Genomic DNA, 19,379 nt, shown 5'->3' on the forward strand with positions numbered 1-19,379 from the left:
TTGAGTTATAGTCAGTTTACAATGTTGTGTCAATTTCTGGTATACAGCACAGTTTTTCAGTCATGTGTGGATATATAAATATTCATTTTCATATTCTTTTTCCCCACGAGCTATGCTTTTTCCTTCTTATGCTGTAGGGATTAAGGAAGGGAACAGTTTTATGGATGTCATGATTATAATATGCTTCTCAGTGGTCAGCCCAGATCCTGTTCCCATGAGAGTAACTGAAAATGTTATGGTTAAATAGAAGCACAATTACCCTCAAGCGCCATTGTGTTGTTTATTTGATAAAGTTCATGAAGTTGTTTTGTCTAATTTTAATTTTGGGACGTTCTAGTCAAGTATGTTTTTAAAAATATACAAGTAGTTTTAAATTTTTAAAAATTAATTTTTATTTCATTGAGGTTGTACAAAAATTAATTAATTTTAATTAAATTTAAAAGTTAAATTAGTATTTCAGAGGAGTTTTCATTTAAATTTGCTTATGAGCTTTTTATGTTAAGAACAAAGGAGTTGTGCTCCTAGAATTCTGCTTAAAATTGAGCTAATAATGTTTGTTTTAGTTTAGACTTTAGAACTTTGAGGTGGGGAGTGGGAAACAAAAGCAAAATACATAGCATGTTTAAGGGAGAATATTCCCTGCTCCCCAAATTTTGCATAATATGAGAAGTCTGTGAACATTTTTTCACTAGATAACTAGAGGAAATAAAAGGTAAAAACATTTAAACACCAAAAGGACAGAATTTTTTCATGCTTTGATTAGCTGACCACTTAATTTTTGCCAGTTTTTTTTTCTTTCTTTCTTTTTTTCGGTCAGCAGTTTTCTGCCATCACATTGTGACAGCAGTCACGTGCTGTTTCTGAAGGTCGTTTCAGAAACACGTTGCTTTGTGTTTATTGTGGATTCTCTTTCTGCTCTGGTTGGTGCTGGTTCATCTCGCCTTCCAGCCCTGCCCAGACCCTTGTCGCAAACTGAGGCTCTTGGGTTCCACAGGGTCAGGAGGGAGCTGTCATCCAGGAATGAATGGGGTCCGTGTCCATATTCTGTTACTCAGTAATTATCTCCAGAGAAGTGAATGGATGGTATGCTGTGAAGTCTTTCTTACATGATTTATGAACTAGGGAAGTCTGGGCTCGACTGACCACCAGCGTGAAGCAGGACCCAGAGGGACCCAGGAGGCCTTAGTGACGGTGCTGCGTGCCCGTGGGGTGTGACATCCATGACCCCCAGCCCTCCCGGGAGGCTTTTTGGGCAGAGGACACCGGCCAGCAGTTGTGTTCAATTACTCATGCCTTTGACAGCGTGTGGTCATCTCAGTCTGTCAGCGTGATTGAGAGAGAACTTAAAGAAAAGGTTTCATTGTATCACATTCCTTCTGCGGGATCATCACACTCGCCCCTGCTGTATGCGGCTCGGACTGCCATTCCGCCCAGGCCCTTGTCTGTGTGCTTTTGAAATCAGACATTTGTTCGGATTCTCCAGCGGGAATGAAGATGTGTCTGGAAGGCAGGGATAGGATGAGACTCTTTGCCCGCTCTCCCACTCCTGGGCCCCGCAGTGGCCATGTCTTCTCCATCCTGGCATCCAGGCGTCTGGTCTGTAAGAAGCGCTCAGTGAATATCTGCATCTTTGGAAGAATTGATGGTTATGGAGGCTTACTTTGAGGTGAACCAGGTTAATGAAAGAGACGTGCTAACTTGACCGGTGTTGTCTCCTCTCCCCTAGGAAATGCTCTCCGGGGTGGTGGTCATCTCTGGGAAGGATGCCATCCAGCACCAGGGAGTCTCCTTGACAGTGGAAGGAAGTGTGAACCTCCAGCTCAGCGCCAAGAGTGTGGGTGTGTTCGAAGCATTCTATAATTCTGTTAAGGTGAGGATGCTTGCATTGCACATTTTTTGTTCATGAATCAAATGTCTGGTGATTTTCATTTGCTGTCTGGCTTTGTGGTTGCTGTTTATTATTTGTAAGGGATGGTGACAGTCATGTTTTCACTACTTACTAATCTGAAAAAACATTCAGGTGTTTTGATTCTGAATATATTCTGTTATTGAAAGCCTGTCTGTGCTCCTGTTAAGATTAGGGGAGCTGTTAGTGGAGTCATTCGGCCATTACAGAGACCAGGGCTCTTCTGAGAGGTTGTGCCTGAACCTTCTGGCACTCACTTTCTTAAAACAAAGCTGTTATTTTAACTGTTATTTTAACCCAGCTGCTGTTGGAGCTGGCATCCAGGTAAGATGCAGGGAGAGCCATTCTTTGCAGTCATTTAGCGTAAAGTTCTGTGTTCCAGAATGGTAAACTCTTTTTTTTCCATCTGTATAGTTTCCTTTCCCTGAGGGTCATGTTAACTCTTTCAGTTCCGAGGGAGAAAGAGTTCAGAGGAAGGAAGAGGGCAGCAGCAGTATTTGGATTCAGGGCCTCCCTGTGTTTTCCCAGTTTTATTTTCCTCCATCAGCATTTAGAGGCTCACTTCAGAAGCTGTGAATTTTCTCAGCGTGATTCTAAACCAAGGCTTAGGATACCTTAACTAAGGTGTAACAGCCACCTTTCATGCAGGTTCTGAGCGTTGGTGCTGTCTCCCTCCCTAGGCCCAGTGGAGGAGGCCTCCCCAGCCCCCCGGGGCTGCAGAGCAGCCCTGCTCCTAAGACAGGGGTGCCTGCTAGGAGGTTGTTAGCACAGCCAGGATATTTGTGGGGAAGAGAGGGAGTTACATCGATTCACTTCCTACTGTGCATCCAAGGCCTAAGCATCCAGTCCTGCAAACGAACCAAAGACTTGGGCCGGCTCACCGCCCGCCTGCAGGTGCGGCACCGGGATGGTAGCGGCCGAGGGCTGGCCATGCTGTCTCTCGGGAGATTGTCTAATAGACGCAGTAACTTGAAAGAAAGTGCATCAAAAAGTGCATGTCGATGGACTGAGTTGATTTTTCTTTACAGCCTATCCAGATTATCAACAGTACCATCGAAATGGTGAAGCCAGGGAAATTTCCCAGCGGCAAAACAGAAATTCCTTTTGAGTTTCCTCTGCTCGTGAAGGGTAACAAAGTTCTGTATGAGACTTATCATGGCGTGTTTGTCAACATTCAGGTGAGTTTCCTCATCCTGTGCAGCTGACCTCCCGACTCTCCTGCACCACAGCTTGGGCTCCCGTTCACTGAAAGTTCAAGGGCGGACCCAAGAGTTTAGTATGGTTTATTGCTGGGCCCCCCTGTGTATATTCTGAATTGATTTCTCATTTTGCCCTTTGGAACTTAATTTACGTATGACCATTATCTTTGATGGGAATCCTGGAGGACCCATGCTGTAGATCCTTTTTAAAAATTCTGTTTCTTGGGGCTCTGTTCAGGCCATACTGACACCGTAAGGGGCGCTCTTCTTGTTGGTAATAGATATGCCCTCACTTCTCTCTGGCACCCGCACTAACTTGTCTGTTTCATACGTATAAATATCTCTTTGTTTAATATCCAAAGGCTGCTGCTCTACATAGGCTTGTGTTCTTTATTGAACAAGCCTCGTAAGTGAGGAGGAAGTGGACTTACGACTCCCGTCTGCCTCCGCTCGCTCAGGCTGCCTTTCACAGTGGCTGTTGTCCCCGGCACAGCTCAGAGTCATGACTCAGAGGGAGAGAAAGAGAGCCTTTCCTTTATTCAGTGGGAAGAAAGGTGCTTCTGTGATATCCATGGTTCCCTTGCTAGATGAGACAAAAGCATTTTGTTTTACGTACTTGCAGGAGGGCCGGAAATTAGGAAATTTTTTGACTTATTAATTGTTAGCCAATAATTCGGTCTTGGTAGAGACCATTTCCCTCTTAAAATATAGCACTTTTACAATAAAAGTCGTCAAAACACTTGTGAGTTTAGCCAAAGGATTGTACATGAGTTTTATGAATTGCCTAAAAGACTGGTCAAGAAGAAACACATGGAGTGTGATGTACTCTGTGGCAATACATATCTTTCTGTAAAGACAAGCTTTTCTAGTCCTTTGTTATCAGTGCACCTTTTTCGGGCAATATGCATACTAAAGGCTTTGGACAACCCTTAAGTAACAGCCAAGTGTCTAGTTCAAAGGAAGTCACTGTGTAGACATACAGGTTGTTGGTATGTAGACCTGAGTCCTCTGACCAGCTTTTCACCGTGGAAGAAAGTAAATGAAAAATAACCTTTTTAGCAAGACTGGAAATATCTCAAACGTTGCATTTTCAAAATTATTTTTATTCTCTTTCTAGAATCAGCATCAACCTGCTTTAACCACACAATGGTTCTTTGATACTGTTTATTTAATGATATAAGCATGTGTTTATTAGAAACTGAATAGAATAACATCAGATTTTCTGTGGGCATACTTCTTGCTTATTACTTTCTTTTCCAGTGTTTTTCTTGTTGAAAGATTAATTTATTTAAAATAAAACTGGGAATCTCATCCTTTTGCAAATATTGCTAATAAAGGCATACAGATATACATACAAAACTTGTGTTCCTCTGCAGCTATGTGTAAATTGGACACTGGTTAAAATGCAAAAGGAGACTTCACCTCTGGTTAATTCTTCAGTAAGCTAAAGAATCACCCCGACCCCCTTTATTTTGGCCATTAGAGTTTACCACTTTGGGGATTAACCTCAGAACGCTACAGTTTGGAAACTCTGCACCTCCCCAAGTATCTCACAAGTTTCTGAAATCGAAAAGGTGTCTTCTTAGCCTCAGATCTATCAGAGCTTGTCACCCTGACACTTGTCACCTAGATTCAACGTTTATTAGAACTTTGCCACCTTTGATTCATCTGTATTTGTTTTTTCTAAATCATTTCAAAGTTACTTAGAGAATCTTGACACTTTATCTCAAAATACAATCACTGTCTCCAAAAAATCAGGACATCCTTCCACATAATCACAGTTAACATTTTCCCACCTGTCAAAATGAACAGAAGTTCTCCAGTGTCACCTAATTCCCAGTTCACATTCACATTTGTCATCGCTTCTTTTGAGAGACATACTTATTGAGAGAACCTAGGACTATGGTTTCTTGATCTCTTTTTCATTCATCAGTTCACTCGTCCCTCAGTTTCTCGACAGGTGTCTTGTTGGACAGCGGAGCCACCCGGAGAGGCAGCGACCCCTGGGTCTCACAGGCCGGCCTCCTGCAGGCGCCCCCGACCCAGTGCCATGGCTTGTTCCCGGTGCGAGGCTTTGGGTAGAAAGTGTTGTGTTGAACCCCAACATCTTTCTCAAATTATTTAGGTGCAGAGAAAATTTGCGTTTATCATTTGAGTTGCGTTGTAATAACAGAATGTAAAAATTAAAAAGTCATAAGACAGAATAAAGGATTTAAAATGTAGCCAGTAGTAAATTGCCACCTTGCAGACGCGGGTTTCCTTTTTACTTCTCAGATGGATGGCTTGATGACATTGGTTCCGATTGTTCGTAGCTGTGTTGCGTCCATTTCTCCTCAGTATTGTTCGACAGAACGTGTGAGAAGCTGTCAGTCTTTCTTAGTCCTCCTTTGTGCAACTCCTTTTTCTTTTAAAAGTTGTTTAAATCACAGGCAAGTTTTATTATGTTTGTTCTACTCTTGTGGCCGCACTAGCAAGATCTTACACTGTAACACAAAATACAGAAGTACCAACGTGTCTGCTGAAATTGTATATCGGAATTAGATTAGAGAGATGCTAGACATCCTTCTGCAGAGTGAAAATGTCCTTTCTAGGAGCCTGCCTTAAGGCCCCTGGCACGTGTCTTCTTCCTCACGCCTTTCTGTGTTGGGTTTACTGACGGTCGAAAAAGATCTAATCTTGCCCCTCCTTTTGGTGCCCTGCTCAAGTCTGACCCTCCTGACCCCTCTGACTGCCATAACTCATTCCTCCTGGGCCACTCCTTAGTCATTGGGAAAGATCACGATGGAGTGAAAGAATCCAGGGCTTTGCAGCAGACAGATCTGGGCTTGAGTTACAGTATTGCGTAAAGATTCAGAGCATGAGTTTTGGCAACAGGCAGGTGTAAGTTCAAATCCCACTTCTGTGACCCCTAGCAGCCCTCATGACCTCTCCTCCTAGGGGGTGGATGAGGTCTTGGTGTGAAGTACTTAGTTAACATAGTGCCTGGCACATCGAATGTACCCAGAAAATATTTGCCAAATGATTAAATAAATGAATTAATGGTGTCTACCCTTATCTTGTCTTAACAGTTCTGATATTCGAACTGTTAGAATTGAGAACACACATATAAAAGAACTTCATGCAATTCCTAAAACATAACATCAGTGTTTTCCTCTTCTCTCCACCCTTCTCCCCATCCCCCACTTATCCCCAGCTGCCTTATATTACCAGCTACCGCTTTCACACTCAGAAAACATTTAGTGACCGGAAGTTGGTGTCTGTTATTCACACTCTCATTGGCAAGTTGTGGAAATTCAGCTCAAACTGGCTTTGCCCAAAAAAAGGGATATTGGGGTGTAGAAGCTCACAATTCCAGGGGACTGCCTAGGCCAGGGGCGACCGAGGCAGCCTCCAGCATGGTTTCTCTGGCGCAGGCCCCACTCCCAGGCAGGCTCCACCCTGGCCCTGGCGAAGCTGGCTGCCAGCAGGCGGCTGCAGGTGTCCGGTCTCCTGGGTTGGCAGCCCCAGCAGAAAGGATTCTTTCCCGTAGCCCAGCAGCAGTCCTGGCTGACCTGCCATCTCCGGGTGGGGTGGGGTGGGGTAGGGGGAGTCAGCCCCGTCAAACCCCTGAGACTGAAAATGAGAAAGGGACATTCCCATTGGGAAAAGGATCGGGGAGACCAAGCAATTCGGAATAAAGTAGTGCCCGTTCTAGCCAGCGTGTGGGCCATGCGGGAGGAGGATGGTGTCCATAAGCACACCGACGCACACAGGTGTGTCAGACACGCAGACAGAACGTGACAGAACGTGCGTGTGTAGTACCAGCCCTCACTGAGCCTGTCTGGCTGGGGAGGCAAGATTGAAATTGCCATGGAGAGTATATATGTAAAGGTCCTTGCAGACAAGGAATGATTCTTTTTTTCTTTTTTTTTTAATGTTTTAATCTCCAGGTAGTACCTTAAATATATAATAGCTTCTTTAATGGGTAGGTTGTTCATAATAGTTGTAGCTTCTTGAATCAACTAGAGATATAATTCCCATTCTACAAATTGTCTTTAACATAATACTGCAGTATCTCCCGGAGGATCAAACAGCTGACTTTTTTGAACATGTGTGACTTTTTTTTTTTTTTAAGCAAGTTGGTTGTGGGAATGGGCTGAGGAATAACCTTAAAATGTTTTTTATAGAAATGCCTTTATTTTGAACACTAACTCTCCCATTATGTATGTTAATTTTATAAAACACGTTAAGTGGACAGTTTCCCTAAAATATGTTGACTGACTTGTTTCTTTGTATGTGATTCCAAGATGAGAGCAGACCATCTAAAATAGCGTCTTCTCTGCCTTTTCCCTCCAGTACACCCTGCGCTGTGACATGAGGCGGTCACTGTTGGCCAAGGACTTGACCAAGACCTGTGAATTCATCGTTCACTCTGCTGTAAGCTGCCCTTGGGGGCTCTGTGCTCAGTCATAGGAATCTTTGGTGGGGGCTGGGACTTTGCCCCACTCACAAGCACTAAGTTAGCCTGGTGTGTTTCGTGGGAAAGACACGGGTGTCCGGGGTCAGACATGGCGCACAGCCGGTGGCATGAGCATCCGTGTGTCTCGTTCCCTGGAGCCCAGAGTCCCACAGGGTGATGCCATGGGCCCAGAGGGCGCTGCACCTGAGGGGTTTGCACCTCCAGGGAGCCCCGTGCTGGGGCACCTACCTTCATTACAGCGAGCAGTGAGCAGGCCTGCTCTCGGCCCTGGAGAGAGACGTCACCTCGTCCCTCAGGGTAGCTACAGCCAGCAGCTCAGAGAAATGGCCCAGCCTGGGAGGAGGAGGCCAGGGGCTTACATTCTTGGCAGACACAGCAAGAACATACAGAGGTGCTCAGGCCGGGGTCCTGACACCTTCTGCTGATACTTTGCAGTGATAAAAATGTCCTCAAAAATTCCTTTCACGTGCAGACGTAGGAGACCAAGCCCCCCTCCCCAGCTGCTGCAGGCGACACATGGTGGGTGACAGGTCCTCATGCCCACAGCTCTGGTTCCCTTGTGTCACAGCCTCCCCAGGTCCTCTGGGGCAGGGCCGCTTACACTGTTACAAAATGTCCGTGGGAATCTTTCAGTGATGATTAAGTGAAAACGTAAGACTTAAATCTCTCGCGCGTAAGATCGGAGAATCACTGACGCTCTTTCTGTGCAGCATTTTTGTGACTTCTTAGGACTTCCAATATCTGTAGTTCCCCTCTTTATAAATTTTTAATAAGCATAATGTTAAGTGTTTCCTTCAGTGCTGTAATGTTTTGTGTAAAATATGATTAAAATATCTTTTTTGGAAGTTATTTGATATAGATGGATATTTTCCTTTTTTCCATCAAGGATTTTCAAATGGAAGCAAAAAAAATGTCTTTTCACATAGATTATTCCCTAAAAAAAACACATACCATTTTATGTCCTAAAGAAAAAGAGCCTCCAGTTTTGTGAAGAAGAATGAGCCCAAATTCGGCCCCCCACTCAGAGCCGGGTCCCCGCACTCAGCCCTCGACCTGAGCCCACTCGTGACCACAGAGCCTGCTCACAGGCCAGCTCAGGCAGGGCAGCAGTGGGGGCATCCTCCCTGCTCCTGGGGGTTCACCCACACTCGGCCTTCAAGGATCGTGTTCTTTGTGAATGATTTCACAAGAAGGCCAAACCACGCTGTGACTGTAGTTAACAAGTTAAATGTTCCTTTATGAGCTGCAAGGAAAAATATATTCACTAGTAAAAAGATTATATTCAAGAAGAATATTTCCCAGAGAAAGCTTTTGGTGAGTGAGTAAACTTGGCAAATTGGTCAGTGTCCTTTCTCCACTACGGCTCCTCTGCCATCTGGGCATCAGTGGCCTTTGGTCCCAGCCCACGAGTAAAAGACCCTGGGCAGGCCCAGGGAAGCTTGGCTGTGTTGATGGATTCTGCAGCTGTGTAATGCGGTGATGATCACTGTTAATTAGTTACGTTAACATTTATAATTACTGTTTTATAGGTGTGATTCTTCCCAGTGGACAGTTGTGCAGCTGAGTGGCTGACAGCTCTGGCCTTGGAGCCAGGCTGCCTGGGTTGGAATCTCTGCTCTGCCACTTACTTGAGCACCCTTTTAAGCTCTCTGCGCTTCCCTGTCCTCATCTGGAAAGTGGGACCATTGGTGGTAGCAGCAGCCCACAGGGTCAGCGTGCAGATTCAGTGGCACATTGTGGAGCCACTCTGGTGTGCATTCTCATTCTAAGAGAGAGGTTCAGATAAATGTCTCTCAGTAACGCTGCTTGGTTTCTTAAGTCTAATTTTTGAATTCTGGACCTGAAAGGGTCCTCAGAGACTGGGAAGCCTATCCCTTCATTTTACAGATGAGGAAGTTGAGTCACGGGGATAAAGGCGTTTGACAGAACATGACATTCTTTCTTGGCAGAACTGTGTTTAGACCCCAAGCATCCTGCCTCTTAGTACCAAGTTCCGTCTGGTTCATTGTGCTGCCTTGGGTTTCTTTAGGCAGGGAAAGAGAATTTGACGTGCAGAACATTCAGCCCTCTACTGACTGTGCTTTTTCCTCCTGTTTTAGCCTCAGAAGGGGAAATTGACTCCGAGTCCCGTGGACTTCACTATTACACCTGAAACCTTACAGAATGTCAAAGAGGTAACGTGCTCCTTACACGCCATTGCCAGGGAGACTCGCATGGTAACCAGATCCCACTGATAAACTGCTGCCCAGTTGTTCTTTGTTTGGGTATCAGGTCATCAGCAAGAGGAAATTTTTGTCTGTACCCAAAATGTCTGTACTTTCAATTTTGATTTCTTGTTAAATTCAGTAACTACTTAGAAGAATGGTCTTTAAAAGAGAAGATCTACGTTTATGATTTTTTTTTACTGTCTCCTCCCAGTGTTGTTGCATTGTGGTCAGAGACCTCTCCCCCGAGGCTAGAGCCCACGCTGCCTGTCCTGGTGGCCGCACCTCCTTTTTTTCTGGCTGGCCCCGGGCCGCTTGTCTGCCGTGGGTGTGGCTTTTCCTCCCTGCCCTACCTCTGCGTTCTGCCGTCTGGACCCTCCTGACTGTAGTCGAGTCAAAGGCCAGTGTGGGAGGATTATTGGCTTTGTCCCTTGGGAGGCACAGCTGAGGCAGGACTGTGTCATAGGGAGCCTTTCAGGAAGTCCATCTCCCTTCTCTGGTTTCTGGAGCACAGTGGCCCCCGTGAGCCAGTCATATTTTCTCCCAGGAATTGAAACGTTGATTGGAAGCACATGTGGGGCCAGCAGGTAGACCCAGGCAGTCAGTCCCTACTCCTGAGATGTCGCCCTGCCTCGGTTGTCCAAGCCTGAGAAGTAACACGCTGTGTCCCAGCTAGCTGGCCCCCTTTCCTGAAGTTGATCTACTTCTGAAGAATCTAAATGACACAGAAATTGGTAATGGAACCATAGTGAGGAAGTGGTGCTGAGCAGAGAAAACCAGTTCCATCGCACGTGCCCCTTGTCAGTAGCATCTCGCTGGAGTTTTTGAAGTACGGTCACTTTTAATGAAGGAATTTAACCCATTCCTTTTGATTTTGCAAACTGATGCATTTGTTTGATTCCTTGTATCTTGTCCTGTACTTCCTGGTTTGCTTATTGTTTTTCTTTTCTTCCACTCTTTAGTCTAATTGATCAAGGTCGTTGCAGTTGTTTTTCTTTTTTTTTTTTTTTCTGTTCTTATTGCTGTTTGCTCCTTATTTCTCTAACATCCTATTTCTACTTCCTAGTAGTTGCCCTTAAAAACTCAAATATACGTAGACAATTATAAGTTTAAATAACAGCGTTGGGAATAAGTACTTTCTAGCAGAAGGCTTGTAACATTTTTGCCCTTCTCTGTCATCACCTCCCCTTTGTTGAAACCATTTGAAATGTAAGTTTCAGCTTGTTATCAGTTTTATTTTTCCCGATATTAAACCTTTATTGGCTTGGAAACTTTTTTTTTTAAGCTTCACTTCCCATTTTTTTGAAGTAAAATTAATTTACAATGTTAGTTTCAAACACTACAATGTAGTGTTTGATATTTCTAGACATTATGAAATTATCCCATGATAAATCTAAGAAACCATTTCTTAACAGTTGCTTTAGTGTCAGTCGTATTGTTCGGCCTAATCAGAGGTTTCATCATAGCCATGGCTCATCAGTTTCCACTTGCTTATGTTTTCCTTCTTCAAATTATTTTTTGTTTTGCTGGAATACATCCTAGAGTCATTCTTTCAGAAAGGGTAAGGAGTGAGCTTAAAACCTGGAGTGTCTGAAAAATATCTTACTTTGTTCTCACATCTGAATTTTTGTTTGTCTAGGTAGAATATCCTGGCTCTAATATCATTTTCCCTTAGAACTTGGAAAAACAGCTTACTGGTTTTCTCTAGTGCCTAGTTATACTGATGACAATCTGATTCTCAAATTTGCGGGAACAAATCTGTTCCTACTCCTCTCGCCCTCACACCTGAAAACTTCCAAGATCTCCCCATGCTTCGTGGTGTAAAATGTCAAAGCACCAGCCCAGGTTTGCATCTTTATTTAGTCAGTGTGCCTGGTGTTTGGGGGTCTCTTTCATGCTAAAGGCTTGAGCCTTCCTTCAGCTCCACGAATTTCTCTTTTATTATTTCTTAAGTGCACCATGGAGGAACCCCTTGGCTCTGTTTCAGCTCACTGATTTGCTCTTCAGTTAGTATTTAGCCCCTCTGTTGAAGTGTTTGCTCCGATGATGGTGTGATTCATTTCGAAGCACGATTCCTTTGTCAGGGTAGCCCCTTCATTTCCTGCAACGCCGTGCGCCGCATCAAAGGCCCATCACTCCCGTCGTTGATGATTCCCATTGTTGATGCTCTTTCTTAGGGGGTTGGTTCTAATGTTTGTTGAGTGTGTGCCTCTCTTCCTTGCTTTTATTTTCCTCAACTGTTTATTGGTTCTTGGTTGTCAGTTTATATTTACAGATGAGGATCTAATATATACAGTATTATTAACTGGACTGTGTCGCCATAGCCCCAGTGAGACTCTGCCTCTGAGTATAAAAACGCACTCTGATTAGCTTTGCCTTGAGGGTCGTACATTCAACCTTGTGGCCTTTCTTTTAGGGTGTGCAGGTAGCTTGTCCTGACTGTTGGCTTGCTGTCCTGCATCGGGGCCACAGGTGATTTGGGACACTTGTCCTGCCGTGGCCAGTCTGCTTTGGGGAGTCCCCCTGGGGGATGCTGTGGCCCCACCCTGGGGCAAGTGCTGACTCTGGAGGCTGCATGCAGCCAGGATAGCCCCCTTTGATGCACCTGTGCACCCCTCCCCTGGATGGAGCCGCCCTTGATCTCAGGGTTGCGCAGAGCCCTGTCGGGAACCCTGTAGGGTGGGGCCCCTGAGCTCTCGGGGTCTGCACTGTCCGTCCACTTTCATCGTGCAGAGACACCTCACCAGGCCACCTCAGGGTGTCCCAAGCAGCTGTGCCGGGTGTGGGTCTCTCTTTATCTGCATATGTTCACACTGTCGGCGGAAGGACAGGTAAAATAAATGTTTAGTCAGTATCCTCAGCTGGATGTTGAGGGTTTTTTTTGTCAGTTGCCAAAAACTTTTTTTTTTTAATGGAGGTACTGGGGATTTGAACCCAGGACCTCATGCATGCTCAGCACACACTGCCACTGAGCTCTACCCGCCCCTTAAAAGAATTTTCATGTGAACTGCTCCTGCTTTTTATTTTTCTAAACAAGTAGCTTCTTTTAGTGGTTTTTAGAATTCTGTCTTGAATCAAGATTTTTGTAGAGTTCTCTGCCTTTGGGGGCCACCAGGTACTGAGCACCCTGGCTCTCCAGCTCTTGACCTCCAGGACCTCCACGTGTGACCACTGACCCTTGGCGTGGGGCTGGTCTGAACCAAGATGAGCTTAAGTATGAGATACTGGCCAAGTTTCAAAGACTCAGTATAAAAAAGAGAATGTAAAACCTCATTCATAATTTTAAAATATTGATTACATGTAGAAGTGATAATATTTTGGATATAGTGGTTGACTTTCCCTGTTTCCTTTTACTTTTTTTATGTGACTACTAGAAAATTTTAAATTACATATTTGCTTCACACTTGTGATTTACATTATGTTTCTGTTGGACAGTGGTGTTCTAAACCCTGAATTATCTTCAGTAACTGGGACACAGCCATCGTAAATACCGCTAGAACAATTGTCTCTAACTCTTTAAATCTGTTTTTCCGACAAGAATGTCATCACTTACCCTGACCATTTCCTCTGTCCAGAGAGAAAAGGTCCTAGGCTTTTAATCAAGTACTGAAGAAAGTTGTTCTATTTAAATTTTCGTGAAATGAAATTAATGTGTTGGCTTTTCAAAATTGCAAAATTGGGAATATTTTAAAAATGATAATCTTATTAAAACCAATAATCTTTTTAAAACCTTTTTTTTTTTTTTTGTGACCAGTTATCCTTAAACACTCTGGCAACTTCCTCAGACATCCCTATGTCGAATTACTTGGTGAGAAGGAGCTTTCCAGATCTGATCGAGGCAGTTAGGATGACTCTGGGCGAGATCTGTCATTGTGTACAGGCAGTGTCAGGCACCTTCTGTCTGTAGGTAGTTGTTGAATAATTCAGTCCGTGGCTTCAGTCGACAGAAGATGTAAGTACTACTGTACCTTTTTTCCCATTTTGTGAAACAGGGTCTCAGTAGATTTTATGAAAATTATCTAACTCTGTTTTCGGTTTTTATTCGTACCAAAGTGACCTATTGAGCCATTTCCCCCGGCGCCTTCCAGTCCTGACGTGTTTGTTTCTGCTTTGTTTTAGAGAGCCTTGCTCCCCAAATTTCTCATCAGAGGACATCTCAACTCAACCAGCTGTGTCATCACACAGCCACTGACGGGAGAGCTGGTGGTTGAGAGCTCGGAGGCCGCCATCAAGAGCATAGAGCTGCAGCTGGTCCGCGTGGAGACGTGCGGTAAGGCCCGCTGTGCCGGTAGGCCGCTGCCCCCGAGCTCACCGCTGCTGCCCCAGAGCTCGCCGCCCCAGCCCAGTAAACGTGTGTTTGAGGAGAGTGAGATGTGGAGGAAGGGAGGGCTCCTGAGTCCTGCAGAGCAGGCGGGAGAGCAGGTGACTCGGCTGATGCAGATTCTCATAGCGCCACGACGGGTCTAGGGATCAGCCTGTTGGGGCCTTTGCTGTTTTCTGACCGCGTGATGCCTTCTCCCTGCTCCAGGGTGTGCAGAGGGATACGCCCGTGATGCCACCGAAATTCAGAACATTCAGATCGCTGACGGGGACGTGTGTCGGAGCCTCTCCGTCCCCATATACATGGTCTTCCCCCGGCTGTTCACCTGCCCGACGCTGGAGACCACCAACTTCAAAGTGGGTAAGTGAGCCGCTCCCGGGGTGCTCGTGGGAAGGGCGTAGCCGCAGGAGGGCTGCCCGGTGCTGGGACAGACTCGCTGATCTGCCGGGGTCAGGTGCTGCTCAGGGCGCCCAGTCCTTTGGTCCCTCAACAGAAACGCATGGAGAGTGCTGAGGGTCTGAGGTGAGCAGTCCCAGCTCTGGGGACCTTGCGTTGCCACCCAGGGAGACAGCGTGGGCCGGGGAGGGGACGATAAGCTCTGTGAAGGACGCTAACACAGCCAGGGACCAGCCAGCCGAATGTGGGGGGCAGTCAGGGCAGCTCTTCGGATGGGCTGGCACTTGAGGGAGACGCAGGATGAGTGACAGCCAGGGTGAGTGTTAATCTTCCCGAGGGCCTTTGCTCCCGCAGCTGAGGGCGTGCGCGTCATTTTCCAGGACGGCATGGGTGGATATTTTGAACATAAGATCTGAATCGTATTACAGATGCAGTTTTCTGTCCTGCTTTTTCTCCCTTTGCTTTTTTTTTTTTTTTGATTTGTAGTCAGTTTACAATGTTGTGTCAATTTCTGGTGCACAGCATGATGTTTCAGTCATACATATACATCCATATATTCCTTTTCATAGTCTTTTTCAGTATATTATGAACATTTCCTTGATTGTAAGGATTCTTATAAATTTTTATTGTATCATTTAATTATTTTATTGGAGGGAGGTAATTAGGTTTATTTATTTTTAGGGGAGGTTTGGGGATTGAACCTAGGACCTCATGCATGCCAAGCATGCAGTCTGTCACTTGAACTATACTCTCCCCCCTTAAGGATTCTTATAAAATATTTTGATGTTATGTCCATCCTAAGAAAATCATCATCCTGAGAAAATCGTTATGAAGGTCACTGGGGGGCTCACCCCCAGCTGCAGGGACACAGCAGGAGGACCTGCGGGCTCAGCCCTCACTGACACAGCCCTCTGCAGGCCAATCGAAAGGACCACAGAAGTGTGTCCGGGCTCTGCGTCGTGTCCCAGGCTCACTGGTAAATAGATAGAAAAAGGAGGTTTGCTAACTTGTCCTGCTGTTTTGCCTGCTTCAGTGAGAAGCAGGGACTTCGTTCCCACGGCCAGTGTGTTTTGTTAATATTGTATTTCACCTATATCTTCTAATGTGCATTATTATTAGTCCAGAGAGAATGTTTTTTTTTTTCCAATTAGACCATGAATTTATTTTAAATAATTACAGATAATGTAATTTAAAATTGAAGTAAGTTTCACCACCAAAGTTAAGCGCATGCTGTTTGTTTTAAGAGGGGAAGGTGGGCACCTCTGGAATCACTGGGCACTGCTTGGCGCTCTCTGAGCTCCCGGGAGGAGCGTGAGCCCTGGAGCTCTGCTCGCTCAGCAGGTCAGAGGCACAGTCCTATCTGAGGAGCCCTCGAGTGCTTTGTCTGAAACATTACATCATAGCAAGAGCACAATGGGGTCAGGACCCCCTTGTCAATAGCAAAGAGGGCAACGACTCAGCTGTTCACCAAACACGGAAACGCACAGCAAAATCGACTGGAAGATGACATTGGGTCAGACTTGAGCCACACCAGGGCACCACGATTTTTCTCAAAATCCGTGTATGGTTATCAAGTAGGTAACATATGCCCACAGCACACAGTCTAAGAGCACCATGGCCCCAAGTGCAGGGGATGCTCCGGGGAGGGGTCCAGCCCTTTTGCTGTCATCAGCAATGTTTGCTGAAAGGTAGAAGAGGAGCCTTTGAACAAGAGTTTCAGGGAAGTTAACCAGTATCCACGGGAGCAGCAGTTAAGACTGCTGGCTGTTTCTGAACATCCTGTCTCACCTGGGACTGGAGACTCATCCCCAAACAGCCTCAGGCCAGTGTGGAGTCCGCTATTTCATTAGGAACTATAGGAAATGTAAAAATAAAGCCAAAGGGTATGAATGAATTGACAAGATTCTAGAAGATTCTCTTTAGTAACAACAGAGGACAAGGAAGGTGTTTGGGGAAGCTGAGGCCTCACAGCACATTCCAAGGTGAGGAGACAGACTCACTTGGGCAGTCACGCCAGTGTAGCGTCTACACCGATTCTCCCGGGAGTTTGGGGTGACGTGCGTGGGACAGACACCCATATGGCACCCAGTGCCCCACTCTGTGGAGACGTGTGGTGCCGGTGGTGGGTGGGTGTTCGGTGTCTGCTCTGCAGCCGATGAGCGTAAAGCTTATCCTTCCTCTTCGTAGAGTTTGAGGTTAACATCGTGGTGCTGCTGCACCCCGACCACCTCATCACGGAGAACTTCCCGCTGAAGCTGTGCAGGACGTAGCCCAGGCGGCCTCACAGCGCCCAGGCCCGCGGCGTCACACTCGTTACATGATGACTCTGTAGCAGAAGCGAGTCTGACCCTTCCGACCGCAAGGCCCTTCCTCATTTCCTCCAGGCTTCTGCTGCCGGCGGCACCTCTGGTCAGAGCTTTCCTTCCAAATTCCTCAGGACTGCTTGACTGTACTGGCAAGACCGTCTCCCAGAAAGCGGATTTCCTGTGACTCCTGACTCACCTGCTCCTTTCTAGGTTGAGGAAACAGTTGTCAGAGAGTTCCACCTCTGCTGGGAAGTGAGGTCAGGGACGAGGGAAACCTCCTGACTGGTCCACGGATGTGACCGGGACTCCAGGCAGCAAAGCCACCTCTCAGGATGGTGACAGGCGTCTGCGGACGCCCACTGGGGAGGGTGCTCGTGGCGTCGGCTGGAAATATGTAACGTGTTTTCCACTCTGCTCTCTTTTGTAACTTTTTTTTTTACGACTTCAGAACTTTTAGGAAACTGGAAAACGTGGTCCTTGCTCTCAGGAGTGAGGGGATTTGGTGACTACGCTGGTGTGAGGGTAATTCTGAAATCACTGGTGTGAAATGGCGTGGGCTCTATTCCCAGAATCGTTAAGTGTGAAGGTGGTCAGGGTGAAAAGGCGTGTCCGTGCCTGTTGTCGGCTGGGTTCTGAGTGGCAGGAGACCTTGGGTGCCAAGTGAAGACCCCACTACACTGGGTGGTGCCAGGAAAACAAACACCCTGGACTCGGTGGACTGGCTGCCCCCGTCCTCCTTGAAAGCCACTTTCTCCCTCGCCTTCCATTGTGGTTTGCAGTATTAGGGGGTTTACAGCACATTGCTTCCTTCAGATCCTGCCATCGTTTCTGTGGGTCCACAGTGGACCAGACCTTACGCCGTGTGCTTTGCATGCTGCCTGGACTTCCCAGCATCCCTCTGCCTGACGCCCCGGGTGGTGCCGCCATTGTCCTGGGACAGCGTGGTGACCTGTGATGCCGAGGGCCCAGGCTCTGCATTACCCTTGGGCTTCACCGGTGAAATGGATACAGCTTATTCCCTGAGCCATTAAAAGTTGGTTCCCAGAGAAACCTTTCCAGTTTATAAATCTCCTTTTACGCACACATGACATTAATGATCTGATGAGGTGTTTAAACCAGACTAGCAGAAGACAAGGAGTCCGTACTTTCCGAGAAATTTCAAAAGTAGAAATCATTTTTAATGGGAAGAAAAGCTAAATGAGAATCCTGAGAAAAGGTCTAGGACTTATATATTGCTGTATAATTTGTTAAGTAAACCAATTTTATGGACGGAAATATGATGAGTCCTTTCCTTAGGGAATAATTGTCACCTGAAGAGCTGACAGCAGCCCGGCAGCTTTAAAATTATCACCTTTATCATTTCATTCAACCCCAAGGGGCACAAGGAAGGGCCATTCCCTTCCCCTTCTTGTTCGGACCCTTGCACCGTGGGTTTTTAAGGAAAGCTTGAATGGTTGAGTGTCTTGGACAGCAGCCCTCCCGCTGCTGCCCCGGCTGGAGCTGGGGTGTCCACTGTCAGAGTCTCACATTAGAGCCAGAGGAGGGGAGGTGAAGGAAAGAGCCCGTGAACCGTGAATCTGAAACTGTATTTTTTTTAGAAATGCCCTTTCAGGTAGGAGCATCTTTCGGCTCTTAGAGCCCCAGCAAAAATAGGGCCCAGCTCCAGTTCTCAGCCGACTTGTAGGTTCCACAGTAAAGGTGGAGGGGTAAACCAGAGAGAAAACATTTTAAAAAGTACAAGCATCGCGCCTGACTGCATCCGGTGTTCATATCCCGAGCCCACCTGCTCCGGTAGCTGGTAGGGAGGTAGAACCGTGATGTCATTTCTGCCTTCATCACTGGAGTCTCCTAATTCCTGAGTCTGAGTCTGAATTACCTGTAAAACCTTTGGGGTAAGATCCCCTCCCTGTGCTGGCCGTGGTTTGGGCTGTGGTGGGTTGCCAGTGCTCTCCACAGCCCCCTCTCATTCCCCATCCTGTTCAGAAGCAATGTTGCATTTCCGTGGACGCACACTTGCCTGGCTGGGCACTTACACCCAGCTCCTTTGCAGCTAGGTGTGATCATGTGACAAGGACGACACGGGCCTCTTCCCACGGCTAGACCAGGACCAGGCTGTGTCCTGGCCTGGACTGTGCTGGATCACAGCACAATGAACATGTGAGCAGAGCAGCCCACCTCCCACCTCGGTCACCATCACAGGAGAGGGGCAGAAATGGACGCATCTTCAAACCACTGGGTTGCTGGGTGTCCTGGCGGCGGCAGCTCAGCCTGAAGCCAGTGGCGGGATGGGTGGGAGTTCACCCTCACAGGGCCCAGTCCCACCCCTGCCTCTCGGGGGGCCCGAGGTCCACGTGCATAGGATGAAGAAACACTCCTTTCACCTTCGTGCCCACCCTTCATGCCCATGAGCCAGGACGACGTCAGCACGCTCAGGGGTCCAGACCCTTGCCGGGGCCCATCTGGTCAAGGGCCAGGGCAGGTGTAGACCCAGCACTCCCAGGAGCCATTGCTGTGTGGCCAGCGGTCCCGGGACCCAGCTGGACCCAGCCCTACCCAGTAAAAGCTCCCTGAGCAGAGTGGTAGGAAAG

General features: G+C 46.8%; 1 protein-coding gene across 1 annotated transcript in view; it reads left to right on the top strand.

Annotated features, from left to right (window-relative positions):
• VPS26C (VPS26 endosomal protein sorting factor C) overlaps positions 1-18,066 on the top strand; it is a 40,764-nt gene extending 22,698 nt beyond the window's left edge. The window contains exons 2-8 of the mRNA XM_006187472.3: positions 1,727-1,870; positions 2,935-3,084; positions 7,441-7,521; positions 9,664-9,738; positions 13,888-14,038; positions 14,297-14,449; positions 16,673-18,066. Coding sequence (XP_006187534.1) covers positions 1,727-1,870; positions 2,935-3,084; positions 7,441-7,521; positions 9,664-9,738; positions 13,888-14,038; positions 14,297-14,449; positions 16,673-16,755 — 837 coding nt within the window. The 3' untranslated portion in view covers positions 16,756-18,066. The remainder of the gene's footprint in view (positions 1-1,726; positions 1,871-2,934; positions 3,085-7,440; positions 7,522-9,663; positions 9,739-13,887; positions 14,039-14,296; positions 14,450-16,672) is intronic.
• The last annotated feature ends 1,313 nt before the right edge of the window (positions 18,067-19,379 follow it).

Source organism: Camelus ferus, chromosome 1 (assembly GCF_009834535.1).
Source record: "Camelus ferus isolate YT-003-E chromosome 1, BCGSAC_Cfer_1.0, whole genome shotgun sequence".
Classification (NCBI taxonomy): Eukaryota; Metazoa; Chordata; class Mammalia; order Artiodactyla; family Camelidae; genus Camelus; species Camelus ferus.